We start from the raw sequence: 24,473 nt of genomic DNA on the forward strand, positions 1-24,473 counted from the left end.
GAGTGTTCAGGTAGATGTAGTTCATGTCTGGAAGGAAAAACACATCAATAAAACGATGAAACATCATCAGAGTCCATCAGAAAGACTGGGTCATCTTCATCTACAATCAATCAGTCTATAATCATCTTCATCTATGGAAATAAATCTCAACATATTTCATTACTTTCTTCTATTAAAATGACATCTTTTCATTATAAACTGTTTTCAATCAATCCATAGTTATTGATCTTTGATATCACCTGTAAACTTCGGTCCACTCTTCATCTTCTGCTGCGGAGGATCGACTGGAACACACAAACACTCCTCAGTCCACAGTAAACAGACAGTAAACTGTAAACACTGATTAAGCCCCTCCCAATGTGTAAAGTCTTCCAGACTGCAGCACCGCTCTTACAGGTTCCGGTGAACCAGGTCCTGAAGTCCTGCAGGGACACGCCTCCCGTCCTCTTCCTCTTCCTCTTCCCCCGGTCCTCCAGCCCGTCAGGAACCTTGTAGCACTTCCCTGAAGATAAAGAGGAAACACAATCAGCGCTCTGTAACACTCAGGCCTGTTTACACACCTAACAGTCGCCAGGGTCACCTGGTTTAAAGGCTCTGTCCTCTCCGACGACGGCGTACAGGTCGTGGAACCTACAAACATCCACCTGAGACGGATACACACATTAACCCTTTCATTTCACAATAACATACATAGGAGAGGTTTCAGAGGAGAAAAATCTGTCAAAAGAAAAAAATTACAAATTTCATTATCTAGGTTAAACAAAAATTATTCTGACAAAAGACTAACAAAGAATGAAGTCCCTTTAGAAAGAAAACATTTAAGTTCAAATTTTAATAGAAAAGATGGAAAATTGGAAATAAAGTCTTAATATATTTGATAAATAACCGTACAGCATGTTATAATTCAAATAGTCTGACACGAGACAGAGCTCAATTTTATGGGGGCAGCGGGAGGAAGAATGTATAGAGATTGATCATTGATTCATTTAGCAAATTCACAAATCTTAAAACACTTTTTTGGAAGTTCTGTCACAAACTACACCTCAGATTACAGAAGTAGAAACGTAGCGACAAGCACAGAAGACTATTTTTCTTTTTAAAAAAACTAAGAGGACAAACCACTCTCTTTTCATTTCATTTCATTTTTTTTATTTGGATTTGAAAATACTTACCACCTAAAAAAAAAAAACAGTTACAATGAACAGGGATCAAAGCCCAAATTGGATCCTGGTCCGTCCCTCGAGCAAGGGACACACAATAGGAGAGAGTGGGGCTGGGGTTACCGGGCTGGGGGCACGACCGTGCATCCTCTCTCATCCATTCAGTTGGACGGGAGGATCAATTCATCAGTCTCCTTACCCTAACCCTAACCCTTAAAGCCCATGAAGGACTCTACAAGTGTAAAATATCAGGATCAGGAGAATCACCAGACTGCTGGCTGGTTGAGGAAAGAGGAGCCTCAACCTGTTTTCAAAAATGATTTTTAATTGTGCCTGCTTTGACCAGTGATGGTGCTCTATTTATGGAAAAGACACAAAGGTTAGCCTGTGTTCACGTATGAGAAAGTACATGCTCTTCTCAAGGAAGTAAACTCTCATTTAGAGCAGTGAATAACCAGGATTGCATTACTTTATAAACACTTTCATTTTTACGGGCAAACTTTCATAACATCCATTATTACTGTTCAGATTATAAAGATTAAATATACAATGCATTAACAAAATAGTTACAAAGGCAATACGGTTTACAAAAAAAGTCCTTATTTGTGCCAGAGTATAAAGCAAAGTTACAAACACTGAAAAAAAAATGTCCTTCAAACTCTGCTCGGTAGAGATGATATTGGTATTTCTGTCTTTAACACCTCCTGAGATTGCCTTCTGATCAAGTACCTCATAAGACATCAGTGAACATGAACCACAACATGATATGTCCAACTCTAAATAGCAGCAGCAAACTGTCAACAACATTTAAGCAGTAAAGCCAATAAATTCAGCTTGGGGCTGCAACCAATGCAAATTTTCATTATTCATTGACCTGTCCATTATTTCCTTGATTTATCAGTTAGTTAGCTGTTTGGTCTTTCAAATAGCAGAACATGCTCAAAAATGTCCACCAGTGTTTCCCAAAGCCCAAGGTGCAGCCTGAAATGTCTTCTTCTGTCCCGACAAACAGTCCACAACCAAAACATATTCACTTTATTATCATGGAGGACTAAGAGAAACACAAGATATGAATATTAAAATAGTTCATGAAGAATTGGGTCAATTAACTAATCAATTAATCAAGTCATCATTGCAGCTCTAGCTTATAGTCATAATATCAAAATAAATGTGTACATAACTGGAACTGTAAATATGAAAGCAGCAGATATATGATTTTTTTTTTCTTTTTTTTTTCTTTTCTTCTCTCCTTCACCTGTGTGAAAAGTGAAATGGCAGTTTCTCAGGACTTATTTGGCTTTTTGCAAAATGTTTGGTATCTTTTGCTGCCCTGATACCAAATGTGGACCAGAAGCCTGCAGCCATTTTGGAACATTAACAGTACTTGTAAGGCACAGTCTGTGATCGAAATGTAAACAAAGGGTTAACAACTACAAAGACTTTAAATGAAATCAGAACATGCAATAAAAGCCAAACTAGCACTTTTTCAATACAGAGTAAAACTGAAAACACATCAAAGGTATTCATGTTTTATAGTGCTATTAAATATTGATCTACATCTATAATGTTGTCAAAAATTTCTGTTAAAAAATAACATTATTTATTATTGCCAATCACAACAAAACTGAAATTTACCTGGACAGAAAATGAGAGATTGGGCCTGATATACTAAATTAAACTTTAATCCACCAATTAAAAGTTATCTTGGGATCTTTTCAGTCAGACTGTTTTTAAAGTGCTGACATGATGAACTGTTGTGCCCTGACTGAAAACAGACCACAATGAGGTAGAACATTAAGTTTTACCAAGTACATAGCTGGTAAAAGGATCATTTCAATATTTCACAACTGCAATAATAAAGTCAAACTACATCAGAAATTTAATACTGCCACTGAACTAAACTTTGGCTCCTTCATTTGTTACAGAAAAGCTCTGACTTGGCATTTTTGGAAGACATGATGATGATAATCAGGGCTTCCCCTGAGAGCATCTCGGCTGAAAAGGTGCAGCAGTAAACGGGTCGGTCAGACCTCTCCCCCCGATGGTCCAGGAATGCAGAGGCCCCACAGCGACCGAGCTCACGGCGGCCTGCTGACCGATCCTGGAGACGACCCGGTGCACCGCCACCGGCTGCTGAAGCAGAGGCGTCTCAACTGCTCGCATGCTGACGAGCTGATAGGCAGGAGGAGGTGATGCTTTGACTGGGTGACACTGTTTGCTGGTCTGGATCTGCTGTGTACCACACTTAAATGCGTGGGTGGTAATTGGAGCAGCTTTGGTGGTTTCCTGCCTCTTCCCAAACGGAGCCTGAAGGAAAACATCACATGTCTCAGCAGGTTTATCAGACACAGAGCTGCTGCTGCTGCTGCATGCCATCTTGCTTTCTTTTGCTGGTGTTTTAAAGGGGGCCAGCTGGAAGACATCAGAGGTGACTGGGCTGCTGGGAGGCTGGGACTGGGATTCTTGCTTGACGGGTATGAAATGAAGACTGGCGTGAGGAGTTTCAATGGTCTGCTGTTGAATGCTGCGTTCATCACAAGGAAACATGTCAACACATGCAGCGTTGCTCTGCTGGATCCTCAGCCTTTGTTTCTCCTCGGTGAACTGGACGGGAGCCGCAGTGCGGGTGCGGGTGCGGGCGCGGGCGGTTCGTAGTTTACTATTGCCCAGCTCCCTCTGCAGGTCTGCATGCGGACGAGACGGAACAAAGGTCAGATAGGAAGATGAACTGTATGCTTAGGAGCTTTCATGACTTTTTCAATGAAGTGGCCTTTCTTTTCCCATTCTCTGGCATTTTACAATTCTATCAGTGATGTTAAACAGAAAAACATGTTTCATTTAAACCAGTGGTTCTCAACAACCACATTTTTACTCTGTCATTAAGTCGTGACACAAATTTTACACATTTTCCAAAAAATTACTTAACAGACAAATAGTGCAGTAAAAATATACACTGTTACTAAAATAAACCTAAGGAGCTGATCAAATAAAAAGGAAGACTTACCTTGGATGACAGGTATATATGTTTTTTTTAAACAAGTTTGGTGTAGCAAATTACATTTTTGGAATATAAATTGAACAATATGAAATATGGATTAAAAGAAGATTTATTGTGAACTGAGCCAAAAGACAGACATATCTAACCCTAAACCTGTTTAAAAATATTTCAGTGAAAGACAACTATTAATGTATTAGTTTGAGTTGTTATTGCCATGACAACGTTGGCAGCAAACAGCTACTACACACGCTGTGTCATGGGAACTAAACATCCTTCGAAATAAAAGCGCAGCAGGAATAGTTATATACATTTTAAAAGTTGTTGTTGTTGTTGTTGTTTTTCCTTTAACATTTCTGTTATGCAAACAAGTCCCACTCAAAACGACCCACATTTTACATCACAGCCAAGAGACACAGATTTAAACAGAATAAAGAGGAAAGAAATGTGGAACAGAGACTCAAAATCATGGTTCAGTTACACTGTTGCAACGCAATGTTATTATCTTTAAATAGTGTGGCTGACGTGATCTTCATGCAAATGAAGATACATCAATTCATCTTTTTTAAAGCTTAAATTTAAAGAAACACGGTTGTGTTTCTTTCAAATTTAAATATCTGCTGCTGCTGATCTTTGGTGGACATACTAATAAAAACACTTTTTATAATAATGTAAAAATAAAAAATGGATTAAGATTGTTACAGAACAAGAAGATGATGTTGGGTCTTACCCGAGTAGAATTAAAGTGTTTTCCAAGCAGATTCTTAGTGCATTACACATTTTAACTTATTCCTACATGATGGTACATTTCAACATTTACCAGTTTATTAAGATACTCAGTGGTAACTTTTAATTTAAGCCTTTAGCCTTCTCACCAAAGTACATCAGGTGCATATCTTTGCGTGAATGTCTGATGAGAAACACTTCATGTGGAATATATTTGAGAAATTCTGCAATAGAAAGATCATTATGAATACAAATTTACATATATTTTTTGTGATGCTGCAAAGACAGACAAACTGTTGCCATCCTTTTACCAGAAGATAAAATCAGAATCAATACTCAACACATTGACATTCACATTTGAACTTTATTTGCCATCCCTTTAGAATTATTTAGTTATCTCACAAAAATAGAAGGAGCACACGATATCACAGCTCTGACGCAGGTTTGGGCCATAATGACAGGAGGCGTCTCAAAACACTCAATGGTAGGTATCGGCTAATCGACAGCTTTCACTTTAGGCAAAACAACAGAGGGAACGAGGGGCTTCTGGTTCACATCGTGGACTCGTCTTACTCGGCTTTACTGATTACAACAGCACACTGGTGGCTACAGGGAGAGAGCTCGGGAGTTGCATAGGTTCAAAAAGTAACTGCAAACCACTGAGCTGTTCAGTGAAAGGGTGAGAAAGAGGATGATACAAAAAAAATATACCTCTTCAACTGCAGTAAATACACCCAAGAGTTTTGAAAACAGCTTCCTATGTCACGTTTCTGCAAATATTTTGGGTCCCAAATTATTTTTAATTCAAAATACATGTGCATGTTCTAGTCAAAATATTCAGGGGCCAGATAGAAACAGGGAAATAACAGAAACCAATATGTATGTTATTACCTCAATACCACAACACTTCTTGACCTTTAATATTTAAAGATGATGTGGATCAGTCACAAAGTGCACTCCATGCTTTTGGCACTGTTCCCAGATTCAGAATTGTAGGATTCAAAGTACTGTACTGCTGCATTGGTATGAATCATTCAAAGAGCTCCTTACATTTATGATATAATAACCAACAATTTGGGCACTTTATCAGCATTAAAATACAGTATGACTGGTTTGTTTCTCATTCTAAAAGCTTCTTTGGCTTAAATCATGATCAAATAGTAAATCCTCATTATTCTAATTAATATCTCTCAATTACTTTCTCATTTTAAGTACATCTCTCAAAAACGCACTGTAACAGTTAGAGTGTGCTTTTTTAATTCCTGTTTAACGTGACAAAATGGAAATAAAATCGTCATCTTCCCACTGTAATCAACACCTTAGTTTGATCCTCCAGAAACCTCTATATTGCTGACTGGAGCTGACACTATCTAAACCTACACAGCTGACTTACAGGGATGCTGTCTGATCATCAAACCACAACTACAGCAGCAGAGCCGTGTCCTCACACAGACCTTTCCACACCTCACAGAGCCCCTCACACATGACGCATCAAACACGTTCTGTAATTCAGTAAACTGTAATGTGGTGCGCAGACTTCCAGAGCACAGTGAGACCATGGAGCAGTGAGCCAACACTGTACATTTCCAGCTCTGACTACCTGAGAGAATTTCGGTGGGGTGGGGGCGGGGCCTGTGCTTTCAGAGATTCTAATGACAACGTGGCCGTCGCCAATTTGCAGCAAACAACAACACAACACATCCAACAACTCGGGACTCCACGCACACGCACACATACTTATCATAACACTGTATACCAACACACGTGAACGTGACATTCAACAACACTGCCATGCTTTTTTTTCCGATATGAACTCTGTGATTACTACAACCGGCAAAGCAGAACAAAAACGCTTTGCGAAGCACAAGTTCAAACGAAAACAGGACTAAAATCCACGCGGTTAAACTCCCACTTTCCAGAAGACTGTTTTGAGTAAAAATATAATCCTTCATCAGTCCATGTAAACTAACAGAACACAGGCTGACGTTCTTTTCACAAAGGTGGAATAAGACATAGGGTTCAGCCTAATCTTCCAGATCAAACAAAGACTAGGGTTATCATCTATACAGTTTAATGTACTGACAGTTATTGAGTAGCTATAACCAAGACAAAAAAAACCTTCTCAACACACAATTCCACAAAGAGGAATGAAATATTTATATAGATTATTCTTCAATAGTATTGAATGATTATGGTGTTAAGAATCATAGATATATTTTATTATAGACTAATATTTATTACTTACATTCATTCTCTAACACTCTATTCATATTAACATGTATTAACAGGAAAACAATGTCATATATATATATATATATATATATATATATACGAGAGAGATTTCACAAGTAAAGCAAAATGTTTTCCACAAGTAAAGCTTTATGACAATGACTTCATATATATACGGTCTGGGTAAGAGCCTGCAGGGTTGCAGATATCTATTTACATAAATCAGGAGTAAACAAATGAAAGGAATGTAGGAAGGATTGCACAATGTGGAATGAATGTGTTGATATTTAAGGAAAATAAATGTTTTAAATTACATGTTTGACTGTTTCTGTTAGTGCCGAGAAATGACCCAAATAGTCATGAATGTTTGCTCTATATATAATTGCTACTGTGTTTCTACTATTTCCTATTAGTGTTGATTATTCAAATTATTTTCATGCAATTCTATTAATATGGCACGCTGCTATTAAAACAATTAAATGACCCTGATTTGTCATTTAAAGGCGAGCTATTGCTTGCCTAAAGAGAGAAAACAGAAACAACAAGAAGCTCAAAAGAAGAGCAGGTGATAACGGTGCTGCCTTCAAATGGGGTGGTATTTACCATGTTCACGAGAAGAGACCATGTGAACACAACCTCCTGTGGTATTCACGACCTCAGGCCACAAGATTTTTTGAAAGCTCAGAGTTCTCCAGTTGTGACGTGTTTGCTGACGTTTTCAGATGACATAGAAGTTCATTTTTCCTTGGATAATCATTTAATATATAGTGATTTTAGGGATGAGTGGTAATACATCTGAGAAAAATGTTGCTGTTCCAACGTCTTCTCCCTCTGTCATTATGCCTTTGCATTCCCTGCATTACGTTACTTACAAGCAGCAACCAACAGTGACGTCACCCATTGGTTTAAGAACTGCCATTCTGAAGCCTTGAGTTTGGATTTTGGCTGCCGTCATCTTGTTTCTACAATATTTGGATGAGCTGGGAGGGAAGTGAGCGGTGGATCTGATTTGATCTGATTGGGAACCCGAGGACACTATGCTCGACCACAGATAGCGGAAACCTGACTACACCACACACCTCTCAATCAGAGTCTCGCCCCAAAAAATACCGCTTTTTGAGGCCTAATTTCTAATTAACGATGGGATTATTTTCGGATGGACCGATGGAACTAATAAGAAGGAATGACTTTCATGAATGACACCAAATTGACTCGGGGAAAACATTTACTGAGTTTGCATTTCATGAAAGAAGTTGAATGGGAGTTTATGGAGCCAGAGCTGTTTTGGAGCCGACCCTTAGTGGCCTTCGGTGGTATTGCAGTTTAACGAACTTCCGCATTGGCCTAATTTTTCTGACCTAAAAGCTATGTTCACTTGTATATACAGTCTGTGGTTACTCACCAGCTAACTTGCTAAATTGTTAGCCTCTGTAACTTCTAGTTGCCATCCATGTTGCCTAGCAGCAATATTCTCACAATTTAACCACGTCAACACCAACCATACATGACCTCACATCTCATAACACGACCTCACGAGTTCCATTTGAAGGTAGCATGGTTACAGGTTGTCTGGGAAACGAGTTCACATTGAATGATTATTTGTGCCGTTTAGCAAATCCACTTTCAAAACTCCAAACATTTGCTTCTCACATTATTTTATGGCACTTCACCGTTGTGTTTCTGCCCCTTTTCTTCACAGATTGTAACTTCATTTGATGGGTTGTTTTTTTTGTCTAATCTATAGCAGCTTTAAATTGTTAAAGGTATTCCGTCGCACAGCCCTGATAGAGGTAGTAACATTTAAGCAACTGTGCTAATTCAGGCTACATGACTAAGTTTCAAAGAAGTTTTGCATTTATAGAAATGAACCTCATTTGAACAAATGGTCATTTAATTCTTCCATGTTTTTTTAAAAGTGTAAATAAATCTGGGGAGGAGAATTTAAAAAGGCAAACGACGACAAATTCACTCGTGCACGATAATAACTACAACCACTTAGAAGAACTATGCCTATAATACATCACAACAATGATCTTCTATTGTTTGCTATTAGACATAATGCAGTATTGTTGAAACAAACCGGATAGCTGTGTTATATCCTGATTGACAAAAAGAATGAATGGAGACTACAACAAAGAGAAAAAGTGAGGATGAGAGATGAAGAGAAGCCAGATACGGTGATCGATGCAGTGGAGAGGGCAGGAATGAAGCAGCACTGACAGGCGAAGGATGTTTCTACTGTTGGAACTACAACAAAGATGATAGGCAGAGGGTGCAGGAAGCTAGGTATGACAATAGTGTTGATTGTTGTTATGCTATGCCAGTCTATAATCCAGTGTTACAGCTTCTACGGGGAGGGGAAGGGGCCGCCTACAAGTCGATGAGCTGGTCCACCAGCAGCAGGGAGCGGGCCAAGCTGGGCAGGCTGGATTCAGAGCCACCACTGTTACTGCGCGAGTGGCCTCCTGAAACTGGCCGGAGGAGAGACAAGGGGAAGGCGGGGATGGGGACGTGACGAGTACAAGCAAACAGAAGGGAGGAGAAGCAGAGGAGCGGGAGTCACAAGAAGCAAACAAAGCAAGTCAAAGAGGGGGAGAGAGGTCAAGAACGAGAGAAAAGAGAAAGAGACAGCAGAATTTACCCATTTACCTCTAGTGGTTATCAAACATTCTTAACTTTGTGTGTGAAGATGTAAAAATGGTACATGTAACTGAGCCTCTTATCAGTAAGCTTCACTGCCTTCAGTTACAAGTGTGGAGAACTAGGACGTGTCTGTGATGCTAATCACCATTTCGACCCACCTGTGCTTCCTTCAAGAGACAGTAAAGACCTACCTTGGGAATTCTTTCGGCCTGTGACGGGAATAGGATCAAACTCATCCTCTGTGCCTGCCTCTGCACCGGCCTGCTGACACTCAAAGTCTGAGATCAGAAGAGACGAGTCTGCGGGGAAGGATGATCATTTTTATTAGAGCACTGTAGAGTCTAAGCTTCTTCCACACACAGTTTAGGACAACAGCAATGACACCAGCTACGGTTCTTCCTTCTTCAATGTGACAAACATATTCATAAAATCAGCAATTAATGAACAAAACACATCCGCTCCTCTCCAGTGGTACACGGCCCGTATGACAAGATATTATGAGGATAGATCAGTGGTAATTATTTTGATGCAGCTGGTGCACACAGTCAGGCTGATTTGGAGTTGGCACTGTCAATAATAGTCAAATGCTTTTGTTCAGCAGCCAAGGACGAAAAGAAGAAACTACAGCTGTGGATTTCTCAATGTGGGACATGCAATACAGTGTTACAGACAATATCAATCAAAGGAAGCACTTACGTTTTACGTTTTTTTACAGAAAAAACATGAAAGTGAATCCATACAGATGAGAATTATTCACCCACCTTTAAATATCAAACCTTTATGAAGTTAAGAAGATGAACATAACAGCTCATCACGATAAATGTGCATTAGATGTTAAACTTTGGTGAAAATGCTTCTGATGCCACCCAGTGGTAGATATTTTCCACTTGATGCACACAATAGGTGCTTTTTTTGAACGAATCTGTTATTTGTCCCACTACAACTGCTGAATCAAAAAAGTGTGTCAATGTGATACTAGACTTGTGCGAAGGATGCTCTTGTGTATCCTGGCTCACCCAGGCCGCCGTCTTTCTCTTCTTCCAAATTAACTGTAATAAAGGAACTGAAATGTCAATTCCAGTTATAATGGTGGACCAGAATGATCTCCAGATCACCCAAGTTGCACCGTGGCTTTATTAACAAATCGCTAGTACAAGTCAGTTAAAGTAGTGAGCTAAATCAGCTTCAGCACAATAATTAAAGAGCATTTTAACACAACTGCAAATCTCTATTTTGTATGGTTAGCTGCTGATGTCATTCTTATTCTTCAATACCACTGCTGACAACACAGTGTCTATTGATAAGTTGCTGTAGTAAACTACAGCCGAAATGTGTTTACTCTGTCCTCCCCCACAGCTCAGCCTGCCAGCGGCAGACAATGAAAGTCAGACAACAACATGGCTGAGAGGAAGAGGAGCATTTCTGTTATTTTCCTAAAGACCTTTTTCTTCATTTTGATAATTCTTACATATTAAGAATTTATTGAGAAAGAAATGTTTCTTTTAAAAATCTTCATTGTCCCTGTTGCTTATACAGTAGATCTGTGTTGCCTTAAATTGTTGCTTTAAATACAGTTCTAGCAGCGCGTGGGATGTCACTCCCTCCTCTTATAAAATTCTTACAACTTACCCGCTTTAGGCTGTGCCGAGTCTCCAGACAACAGGCTGAAATCATCCAAAGCAGAGGAAGCCGAGATGGGAGCAGAGGAGACGGAGGAGGTGGCGCTGCTTGCAGCCGGAGGGCCAGACGGACCAGAGATCAGTGAGCAGCCCAGGAGAGAGTCGTCTGCAGTGAGATGGCCTGGACCAGGGCAGAAAAAGACAAAGGAGAGGGCAAAGTTTTGTTATTGTTGAAGCACAAGAACAAGAAAACAGATCAAGTTTGTGACAAAATTTCCTTCTACTATTTACAATCTGTACTATTACAAGATCGTCACAAGAAAAAAATATCGGCACTCTCGACGTTATACACAACGTAGGTGAAGATAGATAAATAACCTTCTCTTAACTTATCAATAGAGGGTATACAAACACAGGAGAAATATCCAGAGGGTACAGCTTGTTTACAAACGCCTTTCTATACATTTTTCATGACATGTTGTCTTTCTTTGCTACAAACCTCTCATCCACTAACTAAGATATTTTACAACGATTGTCACTATATAAATTGAGACATGTTTTTGGCCACTTGGTGGCAGCAAAAATAAACTGTGAATACCATTGAAATATTGTCACTTTTCAAGCTACTGATAAATACTGATAAACTGGAAATCCGTGACATATTTAGGAGGACACCTCGACCTGGCTGGACAGATAGTATCCTGCTTTTTCTATGAAAACAGCTTAATGCTGTGTCTGACAACAATGCTGAAGACAGTGATGAGAGTGGACCAAAGCAGAAAACCAAAACAGCTGAGCTGAAAGATACTAAAAAGCTGTGTCAAGTTGAGGAGAACTGCAGAGGCCGGATATAATCTCTGTGCAGGCAGTCCTTTCACAAACATGGTCACATTGGATTCAGTCTAAATAAAAAGTATTGATCATATCAGCTTTAAATACAGACTGATGAGAAAGTGTGCTCTACATAACATTTACACTACTGTTTACACACAAAGAACAGCCTTAACTGCAGACACAGGTTGGTATCGCACCTAAACTCCCATTAAGGTTAAGCTGTACTCCATACCATGAAAAGTTTTCTATACTTTTGTTTTTGGATTTAACACTTACTGTAAAAAAACTAAAATCTTCTGTAATCAAATGCATTTTGAAGCACATAAACCTGGACGCACACACACACACACACACACACACACACACACACACACACACACACACACACACACACACACACACACACACACACACACACACACACACACACACACACACACACACCTTTTGCAGACTCTTCCACAGAGCCACCAAAGGGATCAGACAATGACAGGAGATCAGGAAGCAAGAGAGAAGATGTATCTGGAGATTTGAGTCCTTCAATCAGCTTCTCTAAAGGCCAACGAAGAGGGAGAGAAATAGAAAAGAGACATTTGTGAGCAAAGTATAAAAACAGTTGTAGCAAAAATGTAAAGTTGCTCACACACAGCTGAAAAAGTAGCAGGGTGTTATTTGAATTAAATTAAGAATTTACAGGCAAAACAAATCATATGACAACAACAGAGAAAATTGTGTGTTGTTGGAGGCACACAGGCTTCTGATCATGCACCGAATGTTAGGATAATGTACTTTTGTATCATTTTTTTTAATGTTGTAATTCATTTTAATTTAAAATTAATTAAAACAATCTGCACGATTTTTCCATGTTTCTGATTTTCCTACATAAACTCAAAGGTTTTTCAGAATTGTTGCTATAATTTATTTAGATAACTAAATTCATATTTTATACTGTGAGTATGTGTGAGAGTATCAGTTTTAACTCAACTAAGAAAAAGCCCATAGAAACAGGTATTTGTGTGTACAATATTGATCCACAGAAAGATATATTTACCAGGTGTCTCTGACAGTTCGAGGATATGGAAAGGATCTGGGACAGCCAACAGTGAGGCTTCTGATTCCACATTAAGAATGGCTGATGGTCTTTCAACTAGGAAGCAGAAGCAGAATTACCCAGGTAAGATTTATAAACCATGATATGAAGTTGCAAAATCAGGTTAAAAATATAATGTGGAAGAAACCTGGTGATGTTTGAATACAAATTATTCAAACCAGGTGGTAAAACACACAGCTTGAAATAAAGTCAGATGAAGTTAAGTTCAAGTTCTAAGTTCATTGATTTTCCTACATTGTCTTTTTACTGCAGTCTGAAACAGAATCTTAGCTGCAGGTCCCTTAAGTTACTGAGACTGTTATATATTTTAACTAACGAATGATACATTATTTTCACAGTTATCAGCATATTTTGTATGTGTTTATTCTAGCACTTCATCGAATGCTTCTGTTAAGTGCTTGTCTGAAATCACAGTTTCTTACAGCAAAATCAATGCATCACAATGGAAAAGTTTGGATGTTTTGTAGTTGGCATAATGATGGCACCAAAAGTTTTCTGGACCCGACAGGTTCAGGCCCATGGAGAACAAAAATTTAAAAAAAACACTAAGCCTGTAGGCTGTCGGAGGGTAAAATGTGAAATACCAGTTTCTTGGGGACCATCATCCACAGTTGAGCCCTGCAGACCTGGTATCAACTCCTCAGAAGATGCTGTCTCGGTATCTGAAGGTGGGTCTGGTAAACAGAAAATCCCCGAAATCTATTGTTTATCACAAATTAAAAATACTGCACACATTACATGAGCTTTCAGTGTTACCGTTAGCCTTTTTGTCATCTGCTTTGAATTCCTCTGCAGCGAGGTTGGAGAAGTTGTCGTCGTCAAAGGGGTTCCATGCTGGCTGGGTGGCGGTGTTGGTGGCACCACCAGAGGCGGGACCAGTGGGGGCAGCTTTGCTTTGGTCCTGTGCTGCATCACTAAGACCGAGCTGAACAGGCTGGATGGTGCTTGGCTGAGATGGAAGGGATCTGCAAGTAGAATATCATAAATAAAACAAGCAGAAAATGATAAATTCTTTGGGGTTATTCCAGTAAACATGGCACTTACTGATTAAGGGCAGCATCTCCATTAGCTCCTTGCGGCTGCTGTGAGGAGTCGCTCACTGGAGCTGCAGCGGCAGCGCTCACTGTGGCATCACTTGGTGTGCACTGGTGGCCTCGTTCTTCAGTTGTCTTTGGAGTAGCAGGTGGAGTCTGATCAAAAGAAGCATGGATGTGGGAAGGAAGCCTAAATATTTCATAGGATGTCTCACAGAAAGACTCACAGCTGAATGTGTTCAGAGGAGAGTGTTAAGACAAACATATTTATTCACGACATTTCCAATGTCTTTGGTCAATGAGAAAACTTTGGGAGGGACAGACACTTATTAATGATGGCTAAAATGAGAATGATACTGACATGCTCTGCAATGCTGAGGATGTTCAGAAATGGTTGGAAGCTGGGTTTTTAGCAGGGGGCCACTTACGGTCTCAGCTGATTTTTGGCTGATGTCAGTAGAGGCGGGCTGAGCCTGGGCAGCTGATGGTTGATTTATCTGCTGCTGCTGCTGCTGACTGGGGGCCTGTTTACTGGGAGACAGCTGAGCCTCTGGCTGCTGAGCCTGGCTGGCCTGCTTGCGACGAGATGGGCGCTGAGGTGGGGCCGGGCTGGACGGAGTCTGTGCTGCTTGCTGGGAGTTGGAGCTGACCACAGAGGAAGATGTGGTCTGGGGCTGGACTGCTGGCTGTGCTTGTGGTTGGACGTCAGCCTTGGTCACCTGTGATGCTGCTGCTGCTGCTATCTCTGCAGCTGCAGTTGGCTGCACAGCCTGTCACACAAAGGTAAGTGACAGAATCTGCTGTCACTCAAAGGTCATATCTGCAAAGCAGCTTTGATTAACAAGAATAACAAAGGGTGCTAAGCTCCAAAAAACAACTCTTAATTCATGTATATGACAGGCTGATAATAAACAATGATTATTTTATTATATAGCCATAATTCAGTCTATATACCCAAAACCAAAGGTTATGACCACAAATCGCTTGTTTTAGAAAAACAGTAAACCCCAAAAATGTTTAATTTACAATCAGATTAGGTAGAGAAAATAAGTAAAAAGCAGCTTTTTGATGCCTAAATGATTTTCAAAACTGTTGCTGGTTGTTTATTTCTCTCAGTCAAAGTAAACAACTAATTGTTGCAGTGCCAGTTTAAAGACATGTGCATGTCCACCCAGACGCAAAATGCCAATGACGAGTTATGCTTTACTGAAGACATTTGCTCGTCTTTTTCCTTTTTACGGAATTTGCACAAATATAGATATGAGGCAGGATTTGTATTGATTTCCAACTCTAGAAAGCTCTTTTGGCTGTTTGGTGTAATTAGTCCGTGTATACCTGCTTCTGTGGAGCTGCAGCCTGACTTGAATTGTTTTGTGACTGGATGAGTGGCAGAGCTGAAGCCTGCGCCTTCTGTGACTGCAGAGCTGCAGCTGGCTGAGAGAGGTCTAAGCTGACTCCTGCGGGAGGTTAAAAAGAGCACTGAATACACATTAGTCAACAGCATGGAGATCATTCAATTTTAATACTTGCACAGATGCACAACAGTTTAAAAATGAAGCAATATAAAAAGGTTTATTTGCATGTTGAATAACAATATAATGCTCATGAAAAATGTATTAAAGAGGACTAAATAATCTGTTGAATGCTCAATAAATACATCAAAGCAATTTTTAACAGGTACAAAAACTGACATCACCTGAAGCAGCGTAGCACAGTGAGAGAGAAGCGGAGAAAATCATTTCATAATCACTTTGGGCCTGTGGTTAGATTGCTTTAATTTGCATGAGTCTTAACCTGAATACTTGATCTCTTCCTGCTGAGAATTACAGTATTCAATGTGTGCTCAAAAGGATTAGAGGGATTCCTGTATTCATGAACATCTTCATTCAAAAGATTGGTTTCTTTCCTCCTATGACAGAGAGGCAAGTAAGGACAGAGTGCTGTACATACCCACAGGCTGAGCCGCACCACCAGGGAGATTAGCCCGTTTGCGAGGGGTGAGAGCAGCAGGCTGGATGGGTAGGATGCCAGCAGCCGGCTGGGTATGTGCTGCTTTGGGCCTCTGGCGAGGAGTGATGGAGGTTTCAGTGGTGGGAATTGGATCTGTCAGTCTGGAAATGAAGGCAGGTTGATGACCTTCTTGTTAATCATGGCAAACAGTGTCTAACATAATTATTTAATGAATTTCAGAACTGTACCTAATTACTGTCATAAAATGCAGTGTTACTACAGCTTTAATGGTAATAAAGAGTAAGCAGGTCATGCTTGCCTGGGCTTAGCTTGGCTCTTCTTTGCTGCAGCAGCCTCACTTGCTTTGACTGGCTCAGGAAGTTTAGAAGGAATTGGAGAGTTCTAGTTTGGGAAAGAAAAGGAAAATCTTTACAAAGAAATCTACGCAGATGTTTCACAAGACTGAACCATCAATGTTACAGACTAAATTTGACATAGAAAACTTTTCATTTTTAATTTTTTAATGAAATATTATCATAGCTATTGTGTAATTTCTACTGTGTACAACTAATGAATCAGAGCTCATTTCCTCCCACAGACAACTGACATGTCCGTCTATGTAGGTCAGCCAAAGATCCCAAAGCAGATTCCACTGAGTACAAGAAGAAAATCAATTCCTGATAAGAGAGTCAAGCAAATATGTCAGCATCTGAGGAAGAACTGACCTTCACATTCAGAACGGGGCAGGTCCGCTGAGCGAGTTTAAAAGCAAAGTGGGACACCTGGTAGATATCTGGTCTGTTGTCCGGGTCTGGCTCCAGTGTGTACCCTGAGAAAACACACCATGAAGAAACAATGAAAGTGAGACGAAAGTAAACCGATAGAACTGAATTTGATGCAGTTGATTACACTAAGTAATATTTAAGAGGCACTAACGAATGAGGCAGTGAAGATCGTAAGAGTAGCGGGAATTATCTGGGATGGTGAAACTGCCATCACAGATGGCCACCTGGCTTTCACCAAAGGGCAGAGTGAAGAAGCACAACTTGTACAGCAAACAGCCCAGAGCCTGGAGAAGACAATCACATGCAAACCCCATCACGCAAGAGAAGAGAAGATTTAATCAAGAATAGTGACACAAGAAAAACCTTTTCCCATCTAAACACCAGCTGAGGTTACTAAAGTGTGGATTAACATCAGGTTTAATATTTTTTTCTTCAGGAGCCGTCTGACCTCATACATGATGCATGCGTGATTATCAAAGAGGTCTGTCATTGTCACTCACCCAGATGTCTGCCTTTGTGGTGATAATCTTGTTGTTGTAGAGGTTCACCATCTCAGGAGCACGATATGATAAAGTGGTGTACCTGGAAGAAGAGAACAATATATATTATATACTGAAATATAACCTTCACAGTAGTGTGTGCTTATAAGTGTGCATAAATGCTAAAGCAATAATTTTATGTGTAACAAATTAAATGTTTCACACGTAATCAGATTTTCAGCTGCCTTATGCAGAGCCCTATAGCTGCAGTCCATTTTAGGATGGGGTGAAATAAAATTAAATAATATAAAAAACTAAAAAGCTGTTCAAGGGTAAGAAACCTGCCGACAGTTTCTGTGGCGTATCATCTCAAAGAAGTGCTAATGAGTGAAAGTTTCAGATGAAAGAGGCACAAACTTTTTGATTTCTTCCTCCACGGCAGCCACTCCTTCAGTCTGCGGGCTCTGGAACTTGTTAGTGGCGCTGCCAAAGTCACACAGCACATAATGACCCTTGTCGTGCAGAAGGATGTTCTCCACCTGTAGATATACAAGAGGTGACTCTCTCACATATATATACACAAACACACACACACACACACACACACACACACACACACACACACACACACACACACACACACACACACACACACACACACACACACACACACACACACACACACACACACACACACACACACACGTGGAGCAGCTTTTGATTGAGGACATATGGGGTTTTACATTAAAGGGACCAATTTGGATCAGTACTGTTGGGAGGTAATGTAGTCCCCTATTGTACACTTTGCCCGTGTTTTATTTGCAGTCTTGATATCTATAAGAAGATATTTTAGTGGTTTTAAGAACTAAAACCATCTCAATATAGTTGTATATCTCATCTCAAAGTTCTCTCTGGTGGTCAACCAAGAACAGGCTGTTTTGTGTCTTTGCCTTTAAGGCAAACTGATATTAATGACCCTCTCTTCTGACTTTTGTTTTTATGTTAAAAATAAATCTGCACTGCAATAAAGTCATATTTCCATGTGGATTAAGACCATTGAGTAAAGGTAACATCAAATTAATCGACCAACTACAGTGGAGTTCACTTCCCTATGCAGAAAGTAAAAGGTGTTCAAAGTATTTTGACAAGTGAAATCTCCTGTCTTCTCCTATTAGTGTAGTTCTCAATTAAACAAAGCTTCAACTAATACAAGTACACAAATAACGATTCTTCAAAAGATGATAAATGGTGATCTACAGCCAGTTTTGGCCGTGTTAACAAAACTAGACCAGCTGTCCTCTCCTAGGGTACACAGTGCAGAGTAGTGCATTGCCATTCGCACATATGGATTCAAAAAGCTGGGACAGCAACAGCTGCTATTCATTGTTAATGAGAACTGGCTTTGTAGGCTACGCTCCCTGGCTGAGCTCAAAATATCCAAAAAGAGCCCGGCTACACTGCAATGGAGAGTTGAGAAAGACACAACGTTAGGCAAATATCTTCTGTAGTAGTGCCAGCCAGAGCCTGCCTACTGCTAAACAATTGTTTACAACTGCACTTCACTGAATGAAGGAACTTTTTTTTTTAAATGCAAGGAAAGGATGATCGTTGCGATCTTGGGTAGAGCACAAGTGGCAAAATGTGTCACCTTAAGGTCCCTGTGGATGATTGGTGCCTTGCGCTGGTGCAAGCGAGAAACAGCATCGCAAGTGTCACAGAAGATCTGCAGCACCTCCGTCTCAGAAAAGCCGGTCTGCAGCCTCTGATTCATCAAATTGACCACCTGCCCTCCTGCAAAAGAACATCCAATTATACAGCAGATCAAACAACATGAGAAATGAACTTCAGAGGTATCTGATCATATCTTAACGTGGGTTAGTTATTCTGTTCTACCACTGATATAGTTTAGGCTGTGTAACAGCTTGTTTCTATCATTCAACAGCACAACCATTCCGCAACACAGATTTCTTCTGAAAGTGCAACCTACATTCAAATTCTTTCATGAATCAAAGCATCCAGTTGCAGCATTATCTCATTTCCCTTTCAGCACTCACCCTTGCAGTAGTCCATAAGTATGAAAACCTCCCATACATCCCTTGATCCCATAGCTGTGATACTGGAGTCCAGATAACCAACAATATTCTTGTGACCGACAAGGTCTTTCTGCAAACGCACAAACACACAATCAAGGGCATTAATAAACTACTGTACACTACATTTCTACAAAAACAGGACATCTACTGTAAGCTGCTGCATAGTGTTCATATATATTACTATCTGACAGGTGAAATAATTTGTTCGAGCATTAAAGTCGTTTGTAATGACCAGGTTTTCTATTTTAAATTGGTTAAAGACACGAAAGAAATACTGCCTTCTTTTTATTCTGTAACTCATTCATTAAATCTGGTCAGTGTTCTGAGATGCAGTGTGAGAGCATCACCTGCAGAGGGAGCTGCAGTGGAGAGCTGAAATCAGGAATCTATTAGGTAATGACAAAATGTCAAGTACTGCAGCTGAGGTGAAGCACTGTCTGTGTGTGTGTGTGTGTGTGTGTGTGTGTGTGTGTGTGTGTGTGTGTGTGTGTGTGTGTGTGTGTGTGTGTGTGTGTGTGTGTGTGTGTGTGTGTGTGTGTGTTGGTGTGTGTGTTTATATGTTTGTGTGTGTGTCTAAGAGTGACAGAGAGAACAAGACACAAAATGTAAAAGGTTAAAAAAAAAACATTGTATGATGAGAAAACACCCTGTTTGCACCAAATATTAAAGTAATGTTGGTTTAAAAAGCAAAATTAGGCCAACTTTTTCATCTGAATGACACAAGGTGACACTTTTTGGTAATCTGAACATCCATTGCTTCCTTCCTTCCTGAGTGTACCTCCAGACAGAAAAGAACAAGCCTTATGTACAGACTCTGAACTCAAACTTTCCACTGTGTTTTCATATTTGGGGTTGCCTAACATGCCATATATTTTTATTCTGTTCTGCTTTTGCATATTACTAAAAATGGTAATAAATAAATCCCCATTTTAGTAGCAAGTGGCATCTCCATACAATGAATTTATGGCAGGCATGTTGAGATTTGTAAGATTTTACATGAGAAAATAGACAGCATGTCTCAAATGTATCAAGGGACCACCGGAGAAATACCTTAGAACTAAAACCTATTTTTTTAACCAATGCCAACAATGAACACTGAAATAATAATAACCTCTCATCAGGAGCTAAATCGTACTTTAAGGATTCACATTGATTCGAACCATACCATGCATTTGAAAACAAAAGCATCACACAAAGAACTAGATGAATAAATATGGCACAACAATGCAGACAAGCCTGCCACAGGCTGTAGATGTACCGAATTCAGCACTTGTTCTTAGTTATTCTGCTCAGAATGAGGCTTCTTGCGTATGTGGATTTCTTTTGAAAAGCCTTTGATTTTGCAGTTGCCATCATATGTGGTTTCACCCGGCATATAAAACCACAAGAGCTCAGAGTGTGAGCTGGCAGAGAAAAGTTGAATCTCAGCCACTCACCATGATTTGAATCTCCCGTTTGCACACCTGCAGATCGTGCTCATTGTTGACATACATCCTCTTCAGGGCACAGCGCACCCCTTGATTCGTTCGCACAAGGAACACAATTGCAAAACCACCTGTAGGATTTGAGAGAAGAGGTCAAATTAAACTGTCAGTAAGATGTGATAAATGGATCAGCAAAGTCCTGACTACAAGGACCATGCTTGTTGATGCACTTAAAGATTGTGACTAGTTTTAACTACAATCAAAAAAAGATGAAACTAGCATCACACCACTCTTGCAGGCTTTTATGGGCCATTATTATTTTGAATATTCAGCTGACATGCTATTTGTTTTACACCTCATGACTTTAACAACTGTTGTAGTGGCTGTCCGTGTAGCCCTACATCAACGAGGACGATCAGGACCAAATGGTGCTGCCTTATAGCGTTATCTATTAGTCATGTCATTGCTGCAGGCTTTACGTAGAGGCCTACATTGAGGCCCAACCATCTGGTAATGCTCACACCAAAGATTCACTTTGCTGAGCTTAGCTGTGTGACAGAGCCATCAATTTCAGGCCAGACATTGCTGCTTAAACCGTATCCTCAACTTGACGTGTAATGATATCACATGGCAGTGTGGCTTTAAAAGATATAACTACGAACATGGGTGCACGTGGATGGTTTACATCAGCTTCTGATGCTCCTATTGAATGCCCTTAAATGTCTCCTTCCATGACTTACAGACTGGTCACTTGTTTTGAAATCTTTTGCCATGCTGGCAGACTCACACAAGTGATTAAAAGCAGAAATACTGTTATTAACACAGCGTTTGGTTCAGACATGAACATGAGAAAATGCGTCTCTGATGCTCAATCAATTTGTCATAGCTGTAGTAGTGGTCATAGTACTGAATGCACATGTGATGGTCAAATAAACTGTTTACTTGGGGGTACACAGTAAACAGGAACTCAGACTGTGTTCCCGGGTATAAAACCATTATTACATTTGCTTTGTTTTGGTGAAGTCCAGGTTTAAACTACAGTTTCAGGCCTCTACTCCGGCATCAGCCATGCTATCAGTTGTTCTTATGAAAGAGACAGTATGTACTAAGCATTCACTTCAAAGGGCTCAAACTGCCTGTCACGTCTCCATCTCCTTCAATCTCACTTCTGAATCATGACAGCTGACAGAAAAATGGTTGTGTTAGTCAGAGTGCAGCTGAGAGAAAGTGGTAGGCCTGTTTTACACATACGTATCCAAGATACAAGGATGCAGAGCTCCATCATCCTCCTGGGGAGGGTACAAGCTTACATTTCTGTTGTCACGTGACTCGAGCATGCAGGACACACGTCACTCAGTGCTCCCTGCACGATCAGGGAAAAAGACAAACAAATGGCATCATCTGGCGCGTGCAACGCTTTTTCCTCACCTTCAGCGATGATCTCCTCCACAGTGACTTGGTGCCGGCCGACAGTGAAGCCTCGTCCAATGAAATTTCCGCCCGCATGACTGGACCCGGAGCTGCCACCTCCTCCTCCAGAACCGGGCCCGGAGCTGACCAACTCCCGACGAGAATCAAAGAACTTCCTCATCTCGTCCAAATGACAGCAGTCTCTCTGTCTCTGTCTGTCTCTGATGAGCTGCTGTCTTTGTGCTGAGTTATGGCGCTGACAGTGAATGCAGCTGTAAATCTAACGAGTCTATTTGATGTCTTCGTCAGCTGTGATGGTTTATTATTATTATTTAGTCACATTTATGGAGGCAAATTTCACATTTGCTCGCCAACACAAGCCAGTTGGTGAAAGCTGGAGCGGTTGCGACTCGCTGTTATGTAAGTGAATTACAGCAGCCAGGAGGCTGAAGCATGTCCGGAGGAGGTATTTCTGTTTCTGTCCATCCAGCTGTTCGGCTGCTGAGAACAGGACGGATCCATCTTCCAGCCGCTACAAGCTAGCTAGCTGCTAGCTACTTACGCGCTATGACATTTCGTGTCCGTTAAGGTTATCCAGGTTATCCGCTGAAGATGATGTCTTCGTGTCTGATGGATCCGGCGCGTAACTTGTGCGATGAGATCGCCCAAAAACATCTGTCCATCCTCAGTGAAGTGAAGCCACCGTGTGCTGCCACATAGCTAGCTATTTATTTACTCCCATTTACAATAAAACTAGGATTGAAGCGAGCTAACGCATTAGCGCAACGCAGCCTTTCAACAAACAGGCGTCGAGCCGGCAGAAGAGCGAAGAGTCCGTCTGGTGCAGCTGGAGAGTCGGAACCCTGAACCGAACCGAACCCTGAACCGAACCCGAACATCAGACGGTTCAGTCCAGCGGTCTAAAGCGGTCTAATCTCTGCAACCACCAGCTTCGGCTGCCAGCGGGATCGCAACATCCGAGCTGTTGCTGTTGACGCGCGGACGGAATTATGGGTAATGTAGTTCAGGGCGCAGCTGCAGCCCCGCCTTCTTCCTCCCCTCTCCCCCTCCCCTCCTCTCCTCTCCTTCCCCTCCCCCTTCTCTCTCCCCTCTCCTCCTCTCCCTCCCTTCCCCCCTTCTCCTTCCCCTCCCCTCCCCTCCCCTCTCCTCCTCTCCCTCCCTTCTCCCTCCTCTCCCTCCCCTCTCCCTCCCCTTCTCCCTCCCCTCTCCTCCTCTCCTTCCCTTCTCCCTCCCCTCTCCTCCTCTCCCTCCCCCCTCTCCCTCCCCTCTCCTCCTCTCCCTCCCTTCCCCTCTCCCTTCTCCCTCCCCTCTCCTCCTCCCCCTTCTCCCTCCCCTCTCACTTCCCTCCCCTTCTCCCTCCCCTCTCCTCCCTCCCCTCCCCCCTCCCTCTCTCCTCCTCTCCCTCCCCTTCTCCCTCCCCTCTCCTCCTCCCCCTTCTCCCTCCCCTCTCCCTCCCTTCCCCTCCCCCTTCTCCCTCCCCTCTCCTCCTCTCCCTCCCCTCTCACTTCCCTCCCCTTCTCCCTCCCCTCTCCTCCTCCCCCTTCTCCCTCCCCTCTCCTCTTCTCCCTCCCCTTCTCCCTCCCCCTCCTCCTCTCCCTCCCCTCTCCCTCCCCTCCCGCTCGCGTCCGTTGTCAAATGCGGCGTTCAGGTCATGCTGCACAGCTCTCACGTGACACTGGAAAACCGGCATCATGTCCTGATTCCCAGTTTAATTGTAGGTTGTTGATTTGAGGCGTTTCTGAGAAGAACCTGAAGCAGAAGTGCTGCCTTCACGCAGTTACATCCAAATAAAGGGTTAGCTTAGGTTAGGTTAGGTTAGGTAGGTTAGGTAGGTTATTTTAGGTAGGTTGGGTTGGGTTAGGTAGGTTATTTTAGGTAGGTTAGGTTGGGTTAGGTAGGGTTAGGTAGGTTATGTTAGGTAGGTTAGGTTGGGTTAGGTAGGTTAGATTAGGTTAGGTAG

The 24,473-nt window shown here is 41.4% G+C and overlaps 1 protein-coding gene and 1 long non-coding RNA gene across 3 annotated transcripts; both read right to left on the reverse strand.

Moving 5' to 3' along the window:
- Positions 1 to 489, reverse strand: LOC138636422 (uncharacterized). The gene is made up of 3 exons (XR_011312269.1): positions 395 to 489; positions 240 to 284; positions 1 to 27 (listed from the first exon to the last, which is right to left on the reverse strand). It is a non-coding gene; the product is annotated as an uncharacterized lncRNA (long non-coding RNA).
- Positions 490 to 1,636: 1,147 nt separating this feature from the next.
- On the reverse strand, positions 1,637 to 23,497 carry LOC138636437 (AP2-associated protein kinase 1-like). Of its 2 annotated transcripts, none has more exons than XM_069724455.1 (20): positions 22,511 to 23,497; positions 21,095 to 21,213; positions 19,620 to 19,728; positions 19,214 to 19,356; positions 17,983 to 18,104; positions 17,587 to 17,668; positions 17,238 to 17,370; positions 17,027 to 17,130; positions 16,621 to 16,703; positions 16,302 to 16,462; positions 15,687 to 15,808; positions 14,780 to 15,121; positions 14,362 to 14,507; positions 14,074 to 14,282; positions 13,902 to 13,991; positions 13,258 to 13,353; positions 12,651 to 12,758; positions 11,383 to 11,553; positions 9,945 to 10,052; positions 1,637 to 3,844 (listed from the first exon to the last, which is right to left on the reverse strand). In XM_069724455.1, exons 1-20 carry the CDS (start codon positions 22,671 to 22,673, stop codon positions 3,129 to 3,131), a joined length of 3,327 nt encoding a protein of 1,108 aa, XP_069580556.1. In that variant the 5' UTR covers positions 22,674 to 23,497; the 3' UTR covers positions 1,637 to 3,128. The 2 variants fall into 2 exon arrangements, with proteins under 2 accessions (XP_069580556.1, XP_069580555.1); XM_069724454.1 differs by lacking the exon at positions 1,637 to 3,844 and adding an exon at positions 5,226 to 9,581 and having other exon boundaries at positions 22,511 to 23,492.
- Between the last annotated feature and the right edge of the window lie 976 nt (positions 23,498 to 24,473).

Source organism: Brachyistius frenatus, unplaced genomic scaffold (assembly GCF_029030835.1).
Source record: "Brachyistius frenatus isolate BFR_SWC_R1_liver_20210118 unplaced genomic scaffold, ASM2903083v1 Contig_377, whole genome shotgun sequence".
NCBI lineage: Eukaryota > Metazoa > Chordata > Actinopteri > Embiotocidae > Brachyistius > Brachyistius frenatus.